This window comes from Bicyclus anynana, chromosome 18 (genome assembly GCF_947172395.1).
Source record: "Bicyclus anynana chromosome 18, ilBicAnyn1.1, whole genome shotgun sequence".
Taxonomy (NCBI): Eukaryota; Metazoa; Arthropoda; class Insecta; order Lepidoptera; family Nymphalidae; genus Bicyclus; species Bicyclus anynana.
This window is the reverse complement of record NC_069100.1, coordinates 4,755,418-4,775,750: the sequence shown is the minus strand read 5'-3', so window position 1 is coordinate 4,775,750 and position 20,333 is coordinate 4,755,418. Positions and strand designations below refer to the sequence as shown.

The 20,333-nt window shown below is 37.3% G+C and overlaps 1 protein-coding gene across 1 annotated transcript; it reads left to right on the top strand.

Annotated features, from left to right (window-relative positions):
* Positions 1-73: 73 nt before the first annotated feature.
* On the top strand, positions 74-20,285 carry LOC112049790 (uncharacterized). Its single transcript, XM_024087821.2, has 11 exons — positions 74-325; positions 2,695-2,842; positions 6,723-7,837; positions 8,179-8,347; positions 9,117-9,289; positions 10,211-10,434; positions 11,826-11,990; positions 12,930-13,053; positions 13,210-13,296; positions 14,760-14,934; positions 16,355-20,285. Exons 1-11 carry the CDS (start codon positions 251-253, stop codon positions 16,837-16,839), a joined length of 2,940 nt encoding a protein of 979 aa, XP_023943589.1. The 5' UTR covers positions 74-250; the 3' UTR covers positions 16,840-20,285.
* The last annotated feature ends 48 nt before the right edge of the window (positions 20,286-20,333 follow it).

Below are 20,333 nucleotides of genomic sequence, written 5' to 3'. Positions count from 1 at the left end.
TCAACTCAGCAACAGCAACGTCAATTTGATTTTGACACTAGTATTTGACAAGTCTCTATGTTGAGTTCATGAAGAACAATGCATTTTGTTTTATTTTTCTTAATCAGCATTAAATTAATAAGCCTACACCTCTAAATATTACCACGATATCAAATTTTGCGCGTAATAATGATTTATTTATAGCCCGTTAAGTGTTCTTTTTTGTTTTTTTTTTGTGCGTTACTGTTTATTTCCTTTCTTGTCCAATAAAATGTTTGGAAGGCCAAGATGCAGGGAATGGACACCATTAACAACCCAGCAACTTCGTCTTCGCAGCTTGATACAGGTAAGAATGCATGGAAGTAATAGTTACGTTATATTCTGACTGATGTAAGAAACATTTACCAACATACGCCTACACGTTTCGTTTCTATGAACAATCTGTATTTCACAACTTCACAACAAAGTGTCTATTATGATTGACTGATAAAGTTCTTAGTTATTAAAAAAATACTATTCAATTGATATTTATGTGCATTTTAAATTGTTCAATGAACAATCTAACAAGTAAGTAATTTTGATATAAGACAATAAATAATTATTTATATGAAGTACATTGCAATTGATTGTATAGTTATTGTTCTTTATTATCTTTTTGTAGAAAAATAACATTCTTATAGATTTAGAAAATTTTTATTCTCTGTAAGGAAATGTGAAAAAAACAAAATTTTACATGAAGTCGCAAGCATCTATTAGTAAACAGTATCGTCATCAACCCATATTCGGCTCACTGCTGAGCTCGAGTCTCCTCTCAGAATGAGAGGGGTTAGGCCAATAGTCCACCACGCTGGCCCAATGCGGATTGGCAGACTTCACACACACAGAGAATTAAGATAGTTCTCTGGTATGCAGGTTTCCTCATGATGTTTTCCTTCACCGATAGTAAACAGTATAATATGTTAAAATTAAAAAAAAATATAAATCCCAAAGGTCATAAAATTAACTAGAATAACTTTTTTTCATGAAGTTCAAATGGTACAAAAGTTTAAATGGTATTGCAATATGTGAGGTGGCTCAAAGAAAATTATATATTTACTGGCTTTCAAATGAAAATAACAGCATCAAAATCAGTCTATCTGTTTGAGAGCTATGATGCCACAGACAGACATATACATCAAACTCATAACAGCCCACTTTTTGTTTAGTTGGAGGCTAAAAATGCCTAATTTTGGAAAAGAGCTGATACTCTTGCAATGCTTAGTCAATATTAATCAAACCACAGCAAAAAAATCTGGCTTTCAAATGAAAAAAACTGCATCAAAATCAGTCCATCCGTTTGAGTGCTAATTTGCCACGAATACACACACACACACATTGACAGAAATCAACGTTGTACTTATAACACCCCTCATTTTGCGTCATGGGTTAAAAGCATGATTGACACAACTTGAATGGAACATGATATATAAAAAAATACAGAAAAGCATTTTTACGTCAAGTAAGAGTGATAAAAGTTTACACATTTTATCTTATCAAACATTAATGGCGAGACTTCAGTGAGAAGATATTTACTAATGTTCTTTAGTTTTAAAGCCACTTATCTGTTAGTATATATCTATATTGTATTTAAAAAATAGGTATTGTATGTATACTTTTAAATTAGGTACAAATAATTAAAGATTAAAAAAAGAACAACAAAGCAAAAAAAAAAACAGATTTTTGAAATTCTGTCTGTCTTTCTGTTGTCACTTATTTTCTAAACCCATCAACTGATCTGACTGGATAGTGGATAAGACAGAGTAGTGGGTTTTGTCTAGTATTTTTTTGCCACTGTCCACTGGCTATATACAGACCAATCCTACAAAGTACCACCTACCACCCTAAGTCCATCAAATATCATAATCACGCCTAAACCATAGGTATTAAGCTTTACACTAGACTTCAAGATCCAGTTAATCGCTCGATACCTATGAAAACTCTTTTACTAACAATGTGACCTAAGCTTAATATCCTGTCGGTTTTCTACAGGATTTATTTCAGAGAGTGTACCCCTAGACACCGCAGAGGTCTGCATCCACTCGTAGTTGATGTCCCTTGGACATGTACAAAGTATTTCTGTTCTTTGTTCCTGATCCGCACTGTGAAGTTATGGAATGCCCTTCCAGCTTCCGTTTTCTCTACCACCTACACTTTACAACATGGATATCGTCATCAACCCATATTTGGCTCACTGCTGAGCTCGAGTCTCCTCTCAGAATCAGAGGGGTAAGGCCAATAGTCCACCACGCTGGCCCAATGCGGATTGGCAGACTTCACACACGCAGAGAATTAAGATAATTCTCTGGTATGCAGGTTTCCTCACGATGTTTTCCTTCACCGATTGAGACACGTGATATTTAATTTCTTAAAATGCACACAACTGAAAAGTTGGAGGTGCATGCCCCGGACCGGATTCGAACCCACACCCTCCGGAATCAGATTGACATGGATATGTTCGAGTTAAATTGAAAATTGAATAGTCATCTTCTAGGCAAGCACATTCCACCATAGGCTGCATCATTGTCTGCATTACTTTCAAGTATGACTGCTACCAAGTGCTTGCTTGTTTACAATGTAAAAAAAAAATCCCCTATTCCATTAAAAGAAGCTGGCCATAAAAATAGGCTGAAAACTATGACTATTTCAATAAAAGTAATAAAATAAACTTGTTTCCAGATCGTGGGATACAACATAAGGCCACCAGAGTGGTGCACTCACCAATGCAGCTACTACCTGACGTTGCACCACACCACAATGTCAGCTCCGTTCTACACAAGTGAGAGGATATGCTCACCGCATCCTAAATGGAAGGAGATTGATTCTGGTAATTTTCCTATTGTTTTAATCAGTGGAATAGACACAAGGTAATATTAGAGTAGGAATTATGGTTATGACATAAAAATCCCTCAAAACGTGCATAAATAAATTAGAGAAATAGAGAGCGATATGTGAGTATAGACAAAAATAGATGAAATAGAAAAATATCATTAACAACCCCTATATTTGGCTAATAAACTAATACTTCACTATGCTAGGCTGTACTAAGTTGGTGGGCCTGAAAATGAACATGGGCAAAACAAAAATAATGTGTAATGCTCATGTATCGCTCCACCCAGTTATAGTTGAGAACGCTGCACTCGAAATTGTAGACGAATACATATACCTAGGACATATGATCCAGTTAGGTAGGTCCAATTTCGAGAAAGAGGTGAACCGTCGAATCCAACTCGGCTGGGCTGCATTCGGGAAACTTCGCGACATCTTTTCGTCCAAAATTCCTCAGTGCCTGAAGACAAAAGTCTTCGAACAGTGCGTGTTGCCAGTGATGACCTATGGTTCCGAGACTTGGTCGCTAACTATGGGCCTGATAAGAAGGCTCAGAGTCACACAGCGGGCGATGGAACGAGCTATGTTAGGAGTATCTCTGCGTGATCGAATCAGAAATGAGGAGATCCGCAGAAGAACCAAAGTCACGGACATAGCTCAACGAGTTGCGAAGCTGAAGTGGCAATGGGCGGGGCACATAGTTCGAAGAGCCGATGGACGTTGGGGTCCCAAAGTGCTGGAATGGCGACCCCGCACTAGTAAGCGCAGTGTTGGCCGACCCCCCACCAGGTGGACTGACGACATCAAGCGAGGCCCTACAAAAGGCCTATGTCCTGCAGTGGACGTCCATCGGCTGACATGATGATGATGATGCTAGGCCCAATGCGAATTGGCAGACTTCACACACAGAGAATTATGAAAATTCTCAGGTATACCGGTTTCTTTGAGATTTTTCCTTCATCATTTGAAGATATTTAATTTCTTAAAATGTCAAATTTTCAGAAATAATTGTGAAATTATAGATAAAATTATCTAGATCTAGCTCTTGGCACCATCTTCTGCTTGATGCAGCGGCTCTGCAGGTCAGAGGTCCCTGTATCACGGTGACAGCATCTGATCTCAGGTGCCTTAGTCTCTATAGTGGTTGGCGTCAGTTGTGGCTACTCGTATTTCACATTCATCAACAAAGACACCACCAAACGACTTAGTTTTTAACCGACTTCCAAAAAGGAGAAGGTTCTACGTTCGGCTGTATGTATGTTTTTTTAATGATACAGTTATAGAAACCATTCAAAGAGATGTATTGAAAAGAGCAGAATTATTTAATGCATCACAAGATAAACAATTTCAGTAATCGATTGCATCATACAATGACCTTGTGTTGTGTATATCAACTTTTTCTGGCCTCTAGTTACTAAGTAGCGAATTTCAATTATTATTATATTAACCCACTAGCGGACGCCCGCGACTTCGGCTGCGTGACGACAAATCCCTCTCGTTTAAAATCTATGTATATAAAAATGAATTGCTGTTCGTTAGTCTCGCTAAAACTCGAGAACGGCTGAGCGGATTTATCTTATCTTGGTCTTGAAATGTTCGTGGAGGTATAGAGAAGGTCTAAAAGGTGAGAAAAACTAGAATAATTGCCGGGAAAACCATAAAAACAACCGTTTTCTATTTCCCATACAAATGATTAAGAGTCATGTAGAAGAAGTAGGGGTAGGGAGAGGTAGGGTAGGGTTAGAATAGGGATAGGGAAGAAGTGCACATAAGTCAAAGCGAAGCTTGACCGGGTCCGCTAGTAAGATATAAAAAATCAAAATCAAGTTGTTATCAAAAAACAGGTCTTTCAAAATCATATCCTGTTTTTAATACTGTGATGCAATGTTTATGTTAATTTGACCTATAATTGGCCAGGTACCTATATTAATGAGTGACATAATATATTAGATCCGGTCAAAGAAACAAGTTTCAAAAATGCCTCAAAATGGCTGCCTTTTTTTAAATATTTGCCATATCTTCTAATATGACCAATATTCCCGTTCCCCTCCAATTAATCGGAAAAGACTGTGTTAGAAGTGGGTACGACAATAGTCCAGCGAGCGGGGATCGAACCACCACCTCTCGGTGGTGAGCCCGGCCCTATTACCTCTGAGCTATTGAGGCTCTTGAACATGCGACCTACGGCATTATCTCGTGGAGACAAATCGACTAATAGACGCATTTAGAGAGTCGTTCCGCCCATCTACTCTGCTTCTGCCTTCGGGCCCCATCAGGGGATGCTTCTGCGCTCGCCCAAACCCGGTGACGCTGAGGTCCCAATAAGGAGCCGACGGCACTAACTAAATCAGAAAAAAGCACTGGACCGAATATATCGCTCTCTTTCGTCCCAATGTAATGAAATAGATAGCTATATTTCCGGGTCAGTCGTTATTGGTCGATTTGTCTTCACGAGATATCTCGCGGCGTGTGCTAAGCCTAGTATTTTCAATATGCATATGTTATATATTGTGGAGTGACATGTTAGATAATAGTAATATGAGTCATCCATAATGTAATTATTACACTTATGTTAATAAAGCTTTACATGTACCCACATATAACGACATTGCTATAACCAGGTAACTGCTGTAAACCGTTGACGTGTTCTGTGTTTCGGCTCCATCATCAGGTCGACTCCAGACCTTCATTAAGTTGTAGTTACCACCATGTACCACCCTCGAAATATCTCCTATCTAACAAAAAAACAATCATCACAATTGGTTCATAAACGACGAAGCATATAAAAACATATACATATAAAAAAAAATTATGTATACGGTTGAATTGAGAAACCTCCTCCTTTTTTTGAAGTCGGTTAACAAGACACGTCCGACAAAAAAGTTTGCTTTTTTGTTTCCTAGAGTCTTAACGATATCCCGATATTACTACGAGAAAGAAAATACATTTATTGAAATTTAGGTGTCATAGACAATCCTACACTAGAAACAGCATATCTGTCTTCAACCTTAAAGACAAAGGATTTACAGCACACTTAATATGTCGTGCATTATACATAGGAATAATTCACAACACAGATTTTCAGTTACGATCCACGTGACGTCACAGATCAGGACTTTATTATATTAAATGTATGCAGGTGAAACTGCGAGGCATAAGCTAGTTAAACGTATACAATGAAATAAACATCCATTATTATTACGTATTGATAAAGAGAAAACGTCACCGAAATGATATTACTCCAGTGAATTTAAACCATAATTCCTGGAGTTGAGGTCACTTTTACAACGCGCGCAATTTATTACCATTTATGCACATGTTTCAATTACGTAATCTCGCTATCATAATATCCTTATTAGAGTTTCGGTAATTCCCAATGACGAAACGCCCCGTCATGAAAGCAGAAGATAAGGCCGCCTTTGTGTGTACCCTATGTTGTGTCATATAATTCTATACCAATATTATAAATGGGTAAAGTTTGTGATGTTGTAGGGGGTAATCTCTGGATCTACTAAACCGATTTTGAAAATTCTTGTACTAGCTAGAAAGTATTCTCAAAAGAACTGGAACCACGCATATAAAATCGCAGGGAGCCAGCTAGTAAATAATAAATTTAAGACTAAAGATATGATGTATATTTTAAAACGGGAGATTTTGACATTTACCAAGCCATTTGTATTGGTAAAAGAATTTTCAAAATCGAATCAGTAGAAACAGAGACTACCCTCTACAACCTCACAAACATTACCTCATTATAATGTTCCCCACTCCGTGTGCCCATAGCATAAAAATAAGCCAATTCAAAAATTACCATTACCACGCTTTTAGGATAACTTGATTTAAAAAAAAGAAATAACATGTAAGTCGTTTGTTTACAGAAAAAACGCAACGCATGTCCTCCACAAATATTGTTATAAGAATATGGTGTCACATATTGTTGCCGCCTTCGAAGGACGACGAAGACAAATGCCAACAGATGCAGGACACCGTCATTCAGACTTGGGGCATATACTTCAGTGGCCTTAGATACATCGGGGCCAATTTATCCCTAAACTTTACCTCTGATTGCTTTAAAAGTAACACTCTAGTATTCCAAATGCACGGCGGATATTTCTGCTCTTACAAGAGTCTGAAATTGGACGTCATTCCACCCGAGAACGAGATGGAACAAGGTTCTTTATCCTCCGATTCGTCGGGCAAAACTAGTTGTTTCAGAATTACGTTAGAATCTAAAGTCATACAGAATTATAAGCTCATGAAAGAATCTAGATCCGTTTCTCCCGGGAGGTTCTCGAAGATGTCTGATAAGGAATATTCGAAGAGCCACAGTCCAGTAGACAGAGGGTTTAAACAGAATTTCCCCACGTTAAAGAACTCTTCTAGTTTGACCACGTCTTTTAGTAATAGAGATAGAAGAGACGATAGTGTTGAAAGGAGAAAGATAGACGTAAATCCAAATCACATATACGAACATTCTCCAGACAACGTCGATGTTAGACAATTATCAACGAGCGAACTTAACTGTGATATTAATACTTCCCAAGAAGAACTGTCGAATAAGATAGATTTGAGTGAGACAGCAGAGAGTTATGATCTAAGGAACGAATCGGATGTACCGAAGTACAGGTATTTGGCGATAAATTTCCTCAAATCGGAAATCAGGCCGAGCTACAATGCAACGAAACTCCAAAACCTCCATTTACTGCAGTACTCAATCAAAAAGCGGCAAGAGGCAGTCCAAGAAATCAAAGAGAGGATTTATAAAAAGTCCGCATTAACTGAAAGTCTTTCTCCTGATTTTGAGCTCAAATTAAAAGGGAAAAGCAGATCGTACCGTAATATATTCTCGCCTGATGATAATAATGAGTTGAAAGTGAAATCGTCTTCCCAAAGTGATCTGACGGTCAAAAATGGTAGGATACAGGAAGATAGGACTCCTACGTCTAATGGACCAAGGCTCACTTTGAAATTAAATGATCTCCTGTCATATAAGGTAATGTTTTGTCCAATGCATGTTAATATTATGTACCTTTAAATACCTGTAAACGAGCCTGTGGTAGAGTCAGTGACATACACAAACTGACAAGCCTGATATTTCAAAAGTGCTCGTAATTAAGGTCAAATTAGAATAAATGAGTTTTGAATTTGAATTGAATCTGTGTAATAAATACAGTAACAGTTTGCAATTTCAATTTACAATAACTCAAATAATTTAGGTTTAAAAACATGTTTTAATAAGTAGATTTTGAATAAAAAGATGTTGCCTTTAAAAGACGTCAGAATTTAAAAAACTTTTTGTGATTTTTCTTTTAATTTTACCATATTGCTTTCCAGTCTAAACCATCGCCTTATCAAAGGGCGGAATATTTGAGGCTCACAAAGCAATTAGAGATATTGCATTTCAAAAGGCTGATACTGTCTGACGAGAGGGACAGCAAATTGGCAAACATAAGAAGACTGAAAGAGACGCACGCTAAACTGTTTGAAGAAAATCAGGATGTAGGTAAGGATGTTTTAGTGTTTTCAGATTTATATAAAAAATAATAATACATTTATTATACTATATATAGGATTTATTATGTATATTTCACCGTAGGATTATAACACTGTATTCATAATCCCTAATTCTTAATAACTGAGGAAAAAATTTAAACTATTAGGTTAAGGTTTTTTCTTTTGTTTGCACCCAGAAATACATCATCGTCGAGTTGCTTTTAGGTAAACTAAAGGTGATTTTTGTAGTTCCCACGGTTTTTTTATTATTTACAAGTTAGCCCTTGGACTACAACTCACCTGATGGTGACATCATTCATCTCCTTTCCCTAACACATTCAACATTTTTGGACTTCCTCTGATATACTCATTCCTTATTTTCTAGGTTCTACGGATCTGTACTAATATTATATTATAAAGCTGAAGAGTTTGTTCGTTTGATTGAAACTAATCTCAGAAACTACTAGTCCGATCTAAAAAATTATTTCAGTGTTAGATAGCCAATTTAGCGAGGAGGCTATAGGCTATAATATCTCCGTATTCCTACAGGAACGGGAACCTCGCGGGTGAAACCGCGCGGCGTCAGCCAGTATGTATAATAAAGGAACTGGTGGGCATTCATCATCAATGATCCATTTAGTAGCAAGACGAGTTAACGGTCAAGGAAAATTCAATTAATTACAATTAAGGAACAATTAAGTACTTTTGCTGTATAATTAGCAAGATATGTCAATCGATCGTTAAGTTATAAGTATTAAACGCTTCCTATGTTTTTAAAGGTTCGGAACTAATGCAAAACTATCACGCATTGTCCCGTAGAACGGAACAGTTGAAAGAGACCCGCGAGTCTTGCTACGCGCTGCGAGAGTTGGCGGCACGAGCGCACGCGGCGCTAGCGAGTCGCAGGAGCGATATGCTGATGGACTTGCATAAGATATTCTATGTGGAACATGTGAGTAAACATCATCATCATTATCATTACCAACATTATCATCATTATCATTACCAACATTATCATCATTATCAACATATTCGTCAACATTTATGTCATCATCATGTGCGACAATAGACGTCCACTGCTTTTGTAGTGAGTACTTGATACCATGACCATGAGCTAACAGAAACTAGTGAGTCTTCTGTACCACATACTGTTAGAAGACTTTGGTTTTGAGTTTAGGGGAGGGGGATGCAAAACTATAACGCATTGTCTCGTAGAATGGAACAGTCGAAAGAGACCTGCGTGTCTTGTTTCGCAATGTGCGCGTTGGCAGCGCAGGAGCCATATGCTGATGGACTTGCATAAGATATTCTATGTGGAACATGTGAGTAAACATCATCATCATTATCATTACCAACATTATCATCATTATCAACACCAACATTATCAAAATAATCGTCATCATTGTAACAACCCTTGAGCACATAAAGCCGTCGGTCCTGTGCATGGTTAATCTCGACATAAGATAAATATAAAATCAATATTTGGCGACCACGGACAAAAAACCTATGGAAATAAAAACATAGTGAGGGTGCTCAGTTATATAACTATCTGTCAAACTCCATTAAGGAGTTGAACAACATAAAAGCATTCAAGAAATCGATAAAATCCTACATCCTCACAAACTTAGAGAAAATATTGAAAAAACAATGTAATTATAATTCTGTTACAATAATGCATGCTATACAGCATGCATTATTGTAACAGCAAAGATGACGATACGTTAACTCTAAGTTAAGTGAACAGTACGTTATTTTTTGGAGAAATACATGTCTTTAAACCGAAAAATTAAAAGAAGAAAGTAAGATAAGTAGATATATAATTTCAAGGTGGTTAATTTTTTAAAAATCAATAGTTGTATTTAATCTTTCACAGACAGAATCAAACACGTGGACTATCTGTGACATTCCATTACCGATCTGCGGGGATGACAGTCCCCGGGCATCGAACCCCGTCCCCGACTCCGTGGCCGCCGGGTTCGTGGCCCAGGCGACGTCGCTGACGGCGGCCATTTTGAATCAACCGTTGAGATACAAAATCACGCTTTTAGGTTCGGCTAGCAAGATATTGGATATCACTCCTGATTTACCTGATCCAAAGCAAGTATACTATTTATACTAATATTATAAAGCTGAAGAGTTTGTTTGTTTGTTTGCTTGAATGCGCTAATCTCAGTAACTACTGGTCCGATTTGAAAAAAATATTCAGTGTTAGATAGCCCATTTATCGAGGAATGCTATAGGCTAAATATTATCCCCGTATTTCTACGGATAAATTCCAATAAGAAAAATCTAAAAAACAGCTTTTCTATGATTGAAAAAAATTTGGCTGTTTCTATTGTAGTACTCGTAACTTACTTCAAATATGTAGCATTACTTAAAATAAATATGAGTAGATTAAAGCAGATGCCTCATTACTGCGTTGCGTTGCGTCGACGCTGAGACGTTTCAACAGAGCTCTGTTGCAACCACACATTGTATCACTGAAATTGTGTGGATTAAAGAAAATGCCTCATTCCATCGGTGCATTGTGTTGCATCGACGCTGCGTCGTTTTTGATATATTTACATGACATGCCACATTAAAACGATGCGTCGTCCTCTTGCACTGCGAAGTCGTACTTTGTTGCAACGCAGACGTGGCATACAATGCGTTGATCCATTGTGTCGTCGCAACACAACGCACAAATGAGGCTCTCTTATTAGAAATTATTCACAATAATAATTTAACCCCAAAAATCAACGACATTTACTTTATGTTACGTGCCTACAAAATAACCGCTTACGGTCAGTTTCTTCATCGCAAGTAACAGTCAAAGTAACGTCATAAATCAAAAGTGACGGTCTTATTCGCTGAAAAATAAAGTCTTCTTTACTACTTACTACTTCTTAGCTTTACATGAAGAAACTGTTAAAGTGAACCGAATTTAGCTACTTCAATTTTTAAAGTGCCTAAACATTCAACTCGACATTGTATATGTATATTTAGGTATTATTTGTTGTTTTCGTTGTTGTTGCGATTCGAATGACATTACGACAATGTAGCCGCATATTTTCGCCTCAGTTTTGACGCGCTAGTGACATATCCTATTTCCTACTAATATTATAAACGCGAAAGATTGTATGGATGTTTGGATGTATGTTACTCTTTAACGCCGCTACTACTGAAGCGATTTGGCTGAAATTTGGAATGGAAATAGATTTTAATCTGAATTGACACATAGGCTACTTTTTATCCCGAAAAATCCATGGTTTCCCGAGATTTGCGAAAACTGATGATTTTGATGATATGAATGTTTGTTACTCTTTCACGCCTCGACTACTGAATTGAATTAGCTGAAATTTGGTATTAAGATATATTATAGCCTGGATTAACACATAGGCCGGAAAAATCCGTGGTTCACGAGGGATTTGTGAAAAACTATAATCCATCCCGTCCGCTAGTCTGTATTATAACTGTCTATCTTTGCCAAAAATGAATACAATTTTCAGTATACCCCTGTTTGCGCGGGGAGGAGACATAACCCTGTTCCGTTACGCCCTGTTCCTGCTGAACAAGTGCATAGCGCAGCTGCTGTGGGGCAGGGGGCTGGTCGTGTACGACATGAGACCGACGCTGGCCAATCTGCAGCGTCTGTTGACTACGCCTAGTAATTTGTGAGTATTGTGTTACAGCCAATGATCTGTATTTTATTTACGATTATGCCTGAGCCTGAACCCTTGAGAGAATATACTAAAGCTTATTTTACATATTAAGCTTATTATTTTTATTTGAAAAAGTAAATAAGGGAGCTAAACTAAAAAGAAATTCACTAAAATTTCATCAAATTATTCCAACTTGGCTAGTTGCCTTGACTGGTGACAGAAGCGCTGGCTCATTTTTTGCGCATAGGAAAAATACCTGGCTATGCAGCGTGAAAATGCAGCCTTTTTGCCACTATTCCACGTGGACATGATTTGTATAGTTATTTAGATGGTTTTTGGGATATTATTATCATTAAATTTCATCTTCAATGTTGAACCAATAACAATCAGAACAAATCCATTTCTATCGTTTGAGTTCATTTTTAGCTTTAGTTTTCTAGCTATAATGTTCTCTCTGTTTACCGTGGTTAAAGGTAGAAAATGAAAGCTTTTATTTGAAATAAATAAATATAGATTTCCTTGATGCCCACGACTAAGTGACCGACAGGCAGCCCATGAAACCATTTTAGGTAACAGCCCGACAAAGAGCCACTTCATGACTAGTCGTCATAACCCACAGACCAATTAAAAAAGGACCAGTATCGTACCAATATCTAAGAACAAAATGATCTGTCATTTTCTGAGTAATACGAGCTTAGATTTGCTATATACCTTATACTAAACTAAAAGTTTTTGCCCGTTTTTACACCATTCAATTAAATGAAACATCAATTAAGAAGACATTAGATCTTTGACAGAAAAGTAACGTTTAGTGAGGCAAGGTGCTCTACAAAAATTGGTATGAGTCATGGCCGGATCGTCGTTTTTGTGACCACGACCAATGACTAGTCGCGGTCGTGGTCGTGGCCAAGTGTGTAAGATGCCTAACCCTGCTTACGTCACTCATTCCAGGTCGGACACGTCGAAGCTGTTCGGCACATACCGCTGGTTAGAGGACAGTCAGTGCGCGCGCACGCAGTCGCTGCGTAACCTCGTACCCTCCGAGAGGAAGTACCGACCCTTCAACCGGTTTAAGGTACGTCTTACGTGTTGGGGGAAAGATAATTAGTTATTAAGATTATTATTTTATTTAAAAATAATTATTATATTATCTTTTTTTTATTACCGCTTTAAAATCAGCCATTTTACTATTTATTTTATCTAATTGTTTATAAATCTTCCAAAATTACAGGAATGCGTTGATTCACATTTGCCGCAAAAGAGTTTCAGTCGGCGGCACAAGCATTCTCGAAGTGTTGGCAGCTATCACGATGATCAGGTAAATATGCGCGGTGTATTTACAAGATGGAGGTCCAGGGTTCGATCCCCGGTTGGGCCGATTGAGGTTTTTGTAATTGGTCCAGGTCTGGCTGGTGGGAGGCTTCGGCCGTGGCTAGTTACTATCCTACCGGCAATGACGTACCGCCAAGCGATTTAGCGTTTCGGTACGATGTGAAGAAACCGAAAGGGTGTGGATTTTCATCCTCTTTCTGACGTGTTAGCCCGCTTCCATCTTTGATTGCATCATCACTTACCATCAGGTGAGATTGTAGTCAAGAGATAATTTGTAAAGAATAAAAAAAAGGTATTCAATGTATTGTGTGATTCTCTCCGAAATCTTAATATACTGCTAATTCGCTTAGCGGTATATTTTTGCAAGTAGAGTAGGTTTTAATATCTATGGATATCTCACTATATAGTGCATCCAAAGAATTAGGTTTTAAAGTATTATTCAGATAGCATGGGTACGGTGACAGTTGCCTTATGACGTTCATAATACGTACTATTATCGTGAATCGCGGGAAACTTTCATAAGTGAAACGAACTGTCAATGTACCCATGCTATCTGAAAACACAAAACTTTCATCGAAAACTGATTCTGCGTTATAGATTTCGTCGAAAAGTGGAGGGATGTTGACAGTTTTTTTTAAATTGTATATAAATTAAAAGTATGCTAATAGTAAAGCAATTTTGTAAAAGGGACAGGGTATCTGCGATCATTACTTTCAGAGCTACAGGGATTTAAAGGGTCAGATTTGCGGCGCTGCCGCGGATCCCTGAAAAACGCCCCATACAAAATGGTACGATATAATGACGTCGTAGGTCATAATGATCGTTAGCTTTGTATGGGCGTTCAAACAAAATTACTAATATATTTGTTATTTGTGCGTTTATGTTTATAGTTCACATATTAAATGTCACATTTAATGTAAGGAAGCTAAAATTGTATGGATTTTCTTCTAATTACGATAAAAGATTTTTAATAGATTTTGAAGTTTCATAATCTCATTTATTTTGCAAATATTTAGACAATCTTGTCTTTTTATGTATAAATTAGTTAACATTGACCTTATTTACCCGAATGTATCATAAAAATCAATATATTAAAACCTAGTCATTATCCCCATTTATTTCATCATCATCATCATTATCAACCCATGTTCGGCTCACTGCTGAGCTCGAGTCTCCTCTCAGAATGAGAGGGGTTATTAGACTTCACACACGCAGAGAATTATGAAAATTCTCTGGTGTGCAGGTTTCCTCACGATGTTTTCCTTCACCGTTTGAGACACGTGATATTTAATTGCTTAAAATGCACACAACTGAAAAGTTGGAGGTGCATGCCCCGGACCGGATTCGAACCCACACCCTCCGTAATCGGAGGCAGAGGTCATATCCACTGGGCTATCACGGCTCACTGGGCTATCACGATCATTTGTTTACTATTTTTTTTAATTACAGGATTTATCTGCGTTGAACGATTCAACGTTGTCAATAATGGGTTCTGAGTCGAACATATACAATATGAAGCTGGCCAAATCCGACTGTTCGCAAAACCTGAAACAACACAGTTCTGACTCAGAAATTACTAACATTGAATGTAGGTTAGATACAGAAAGAGTTCAGTTCACTTTAGGTAAGTTGTATTTTATTTTAATTTACCCTCCTCACTAGACTAGCTAGATAAACTAGCTGACGCCGCGCGTTTTTATCTGCGTGGTTCCCGTTCACGTAGGAATAGGGAAATAATATATTCCCTATTCCTACGTGATATATAATAATATATAGCCTTCCTCAATAAATGGGCTATCTAAGACTGAAAGAATTTTTCAAATCAGACCATTAGTTCCTGAGATTAGTGCGTTCAAATAAACAAACTCTTCAGCTTTATAATATTAGTAAAGATAGGCTAGTTGACACTTTTTTTAAATAGTCTTAAATAGTTCATTATCCTTTTAAGAGATACAAACTTTTGATATTTTCTTGAGACGTGATTATGTGAAAATTTCAGTTTTTAAACATGTTTTTACAATACGTGCCAAAATGCCTGTTTTACGATTATTTCATGACGTCACTATAACAAATTCCTTACAAACGGCGCGTTTGACAAACATACTTTACCTTATCAGCCGATAGACGTCCACTGCTGGACATAGGCCTCTACGTTTTCACGTTTTTCACGTTTGGAAAATTTCAAAAAATACGTGATATTTAAAAACTTTTATTAATTGATATTGATATATTTCGGACCCCTATTCAATGTAAGTACTACACAAAATTAATATTCTTTATATTTATATTTGATTATATTAAATTTGATATGAGTCAACTACCCTATTTCCCCCTAACTAGGCGGAAGAAGTAATCCGCTAGAGATACTTAGTCCACGTCTCACTTCTAGCGAATCATACCCCGGCATAGCTTGTAACAATAAAGTGGGATAGAAGTTTTAATTAATCCACCTGCGACTCGCTTGATATCGCCAGTCCACCTGGGGGGTCGACCAATACTGCGCTTTCTAGTACGTTTTGTAAAAAACTGAATTCCACGTGGACGAAGTCACGGGCGTCCGCTAGTTATAAATAACTATCTTAGCAGTAAAACTCACTACCGTGTTTGCATAGTCAGTTGATTGGTTTTTAATTACAGGACTGCCTGCTGTTATGGAAAATTTCATTTTTCAAAAATAAACATCCCCATAGTAATACCCTATCCTAAGAACTTATTTATAGAAAAAAAAAAACAATTATTTTTTGGAGTTTACACCTTAAGAATCAATTAATATATAGAATATAGCCCTTTAGTATGAAAAAAATATGGTCAGTAAAATTCGATGAACGAATGACAGCGTTACGTTTTTTGTGCGCTACCTATTCTGCGCACCTTTCACCGTGCCGCCAACAGGCACTTTTCAGGCGTTAATATTGAGACGTACATAGTGTAAGGTCGGGGCAACATACTCCTATTTAGACAGTCGATCTGAATATACTCCATTCGTGCGTCGGAGCTGATACGCAACTTTTTTTTATTTATTTGTTATTCTTTTTTAATTTTAGGTGACGATACGGACTTAGAAGAGAAACTAGTGCGCCTTTCGACAAACAACGACGACGAAGTTACATGTTCGACGTGTATGGACGAGAACGTTAAACGGATTTGTTCCGAAATAACGAGTTATTGTTCGAACACGTCGAAAAGTGGTTACGATTTGCCGCAAAGTGGTTACGACTTGCCGCAAAGTAATTACGACTTGCCGAAAAGTAATTACGACTTGCCGAAAAGTAATTACGACTTGCCGCAAAGTGGTTACGAATTGCCGCAAAGTAATTACGATTTGCCGCAAAGTGGTATCGATATAGCGAAGTATATGGACAGACAAACTAGTGTTGAGGTACAAGACTGCGGTGATTGTGATAGTGGGGAGAATGTATGCGAATTGGGATGTGCTATTGATGTTCGGGACGTTATTGTTATACCCAGCGCGGAAGCCATCTTGGATACGGGTCAAAATTTGAATTTGGAAGGGCAGGATGTGTCGTAGGATTGGTCGAATTTTGCAGGCTCCGACGAACAAATGCGCTTTCTGTACGGATTTCCGACTTTTGGAACGATGTTCCTTATCGCGCGTTGCGAAAGGGGGCTAGACGACATAGACACTAGATAGACAGCTGGTGAGCTCTAGAGTGATAGCGATTGCGATAGCGATTGCGATTGCGATTGCGATAGCGAACTTCGTTCTACCCAGGTGTCCTTTGACCCCTCTCAAGTTTTTTTTATTTTTTGTCGAAAATGGGAAAATGAAATTGTTCATTACATGGGAGAGTGAAAAGATAAGTGTACTTGTAAATTAAGTTTTGTTATTTAATTACATAAGAAATTTATATAATAAAATAGTGATTATTGTCAATTTTTGACTTTGCCATAATCTAATTTTCAATTGTTGTAGTTGATAAAAAACATTTACTATCACAAAAATATGATAATCCATTCTTATATTATAAATACCGATAGCGAGATTGTTTATTACACTTCCGCAGGTAAACCATTAAACCGGTTTTTTTCTTCTACAAATATTATCAGCTACGTTATCAGCGAGTAACATACGCTATATTTTAATCCTGTGTTCTCACGGGTTCTCGAATTCTTGCACCTGCTAGTATTTGTTATATTTAAAAAATCTGGGCCTATAGCCAAGTGGCACGTCGACACTCTACAATCGCTAACGCTTTGAAAACTAAAAGAATGTATGGGAATGGCAGATCCGATCGATAACTTAATCACGTGGCTTGTCGCTGACGAATGTCATTCTCATACAATTTTTTATTTTCGTAACGTTTGCGATTGTAGATAGAGAATCGACGTGCCACATGTCTACAATCCCTGTACACTTTAGATTGCAATTTTGCGGCATACTTAAGTATGTTGCGGAAATTTTGTGCGGAATTTTGCATTTGTTCGTCGAAGCCGGTCTTTGACGGTAATAGACAATATTATTTATTTATGTATAACCTGTTTCGTGATAAAATTATTATAATTAATTTAATGTTAGATACGTTACGAATATACTCAGAGTGGGACGCCATTTTGAATTGTATGAGATTTTGAATTTGGAACAAAATGGTCGAATTTAAATTCGCTTATTAGGTTAGGTTTTCTTTCTTGAGGCCTCGCCATTTTACCGTGTATGTAAAATAGACTTTATTGATTCAACATAAGGTTGCCTTTCGTTTAGAGCAGGGTTTCTCAAAGTAAGGTACGCGAACCCCTAGGGGTTCGCCATTCGACGGCAGGGGTTCGCGACAAGATTTACGTAACTGATACCAAGTCTGAATTAAGGTTAAAATTGTCCAAAATTACTCCTCACATTGAATCCATTAACGACAAGAAACAAGCACAGCCATCACATTAATATTGCAAAGACATTTCTTTTGATACTTTATATGCTACCTTTTATCTATACTAATATTATAAAGCTACTAGTCTACTAGTATTCAAAAACCTTATTTTCATCAACAGTCAAATTTATTTTTTCTTTGGAGGAGGGGGGGTGGGAGTGTTTCATTAGTTAGTAAGAAGGGGTTCGCTTTCACTTGGAAATTTTAACAGGGGTTCGTGGGGCCGAAAGTTTGAGAAACCTTGGTTTAGAGGGTTTCATAATACATTTTATGTACATACATTCTGGTGTTATATCAGCGGAAGATATAGGAAAATATAAAAATTGTGTATCATACTATAAAAATTAAAAGTTTTATATATCCTAAAATAAAGATTCAATAAATTCAAATTGTTAATAGTTTTTTTAACGAGCTGTTAGTGACGTCATTACATTTTTCGAGTTTTCAGTAACGCAGGGTATCAAATCCGTATCACGAGGTTACATAAAAATATTAGGGCCAATAGCCATGTGGTGCGTCGATTCTATTTCTACAATCACAAACGCTTCGAAAATCAAAAAAAAATATTGGAATGACATTTGCTTTTGACAGGTCACGTGATCAAGTTGTCTTTCGGATCTGTCATTCACATAGATTTTTTTTAATTTTCGAAGAGTTAGCGTTTGTAGAAAGAGAATCGACGTGCCACATGGCTACAGGTCTTGGGCCGCCATATTAGATTTGGAATGACGTTGATTTAGCTTACCATGCATTGTCTTTCAAATCACATACGTGTTTGAACAAATTCAGGCCAACTTTTGAGCAAAACACCCTTAAATAAAAAGTTCTGTAAATACTACCAATGCAATTACAATTAAAACTAGTAGCGTGATTTTTCATTTAGCGTTACTAAGGCTCATAACTCATTAGATCCATCTGGCACTTAATCTACGGCGCCTCGCTTCGTGCGGTTAGTATTCTTTATATCAACTTCTATGGACGTGGTGTGTATAAGATACCTAATGAAAAAATAAATTTTACATAATATAAATTCCTTGTTCAATGCAGGTTCGTTATGAGTTCTCTGTGTAGTCATAATTTTGCATGTATGAAGTGCATGCCACTGGGTGCCCGATGGTTCTCATTCCTTGGCTGCAAGGGCGATGTTCATATGTGGTCATGCATTTCCGAATGAATATGAAAAAAAAGAGGTATGGGTAGTATAATCACAAAGAAGTTAGCTATTCTGTGAGTACCTCCTACTTACATATGTACTTTAAGTAGTACCTACATCTGTACTTTGAGTCGTCGTCGTCGTCATCAACCCATATTCGGCTCACTGCTGAGCTCGAGTCTCCTCTCAGAAAGAGAGGGGCAAGGCCAATAGTCCACCACGCTGGCCCAATGCGGATTGGCAGACTTCACACACGCAGAGAATTAAGATAATTCTCTGGTATGCAGGTTTCCTCACGATGTTTTCCTTCACCGATTTAGACACGTGATAATTAATTTCTTAAAATGCACACAACTGAAAAGTTGGAGGTACATGCCCCGGACCGGATTCGAACCCACACCCTCCGGAATCGGAGGCCGTGGTCATATCCACTGGGCTTTCACAGCTTTACTCTGAGTAGTACCTACATCTGTACTTTGAGTAGTACCTACATATGTGCTTTAAGTAGTACAGATGTAGGTAGGAGGTTAATAAACTTAAACGCGGTTAACTTACTTAGCGCGTAAGCCCGCATTTATCTTATACTGCATCATCAATCGTCACTTATCATCAGTTGAGATCGCAATTAAGGCCCAATTTATCATTGAAAAAAAATATTAGACCGCACACGCTCTACCTTCGCAATATCGTATGCGGTGCAGCCAAGGCATAATGAGCTATGACCTTAATCGTCAATAAGCAAATTACATAATTATGAAATGAACTTTTTGCATTCATGTAACTTTACCTTATAAGGAAATACAAATGTATGAGCAATATAATATTCTAAAGATTTATAACAATAGATATTTGAATAATAATATTACATAATATATACCTTAATACAGAGATAAACAATAAGCCTTTGTTATTATTAAATAAATTATTTTCTTTCTAAAACGATGGGTTTTATTTAAATTGATTTAGAACTAAAAACCCGGGCACATT

Coding starts and splice junctions, on each gene's coding strand:
- LOC112049790 (XM_024087821.2), top strand. CDS start 251: ATGTTTGGAAGGCCAAGATGCAGGGAATGGACACCATTAACAACCCAG. Junction 10,435..11,825: donor CCTGATTTACCTGATCCAAA/GCAAGTATACTA, acceptor TACAATTTTCAG/TATACCCCTGTTTGCGCGGG. Junction 11,991..12,929: donor TTGACTACGCCTAGTAATTT/GTGAGTATTGTG, acceptor CACTCATTCCAG/GTCGGACACGTCGAAGCTGT.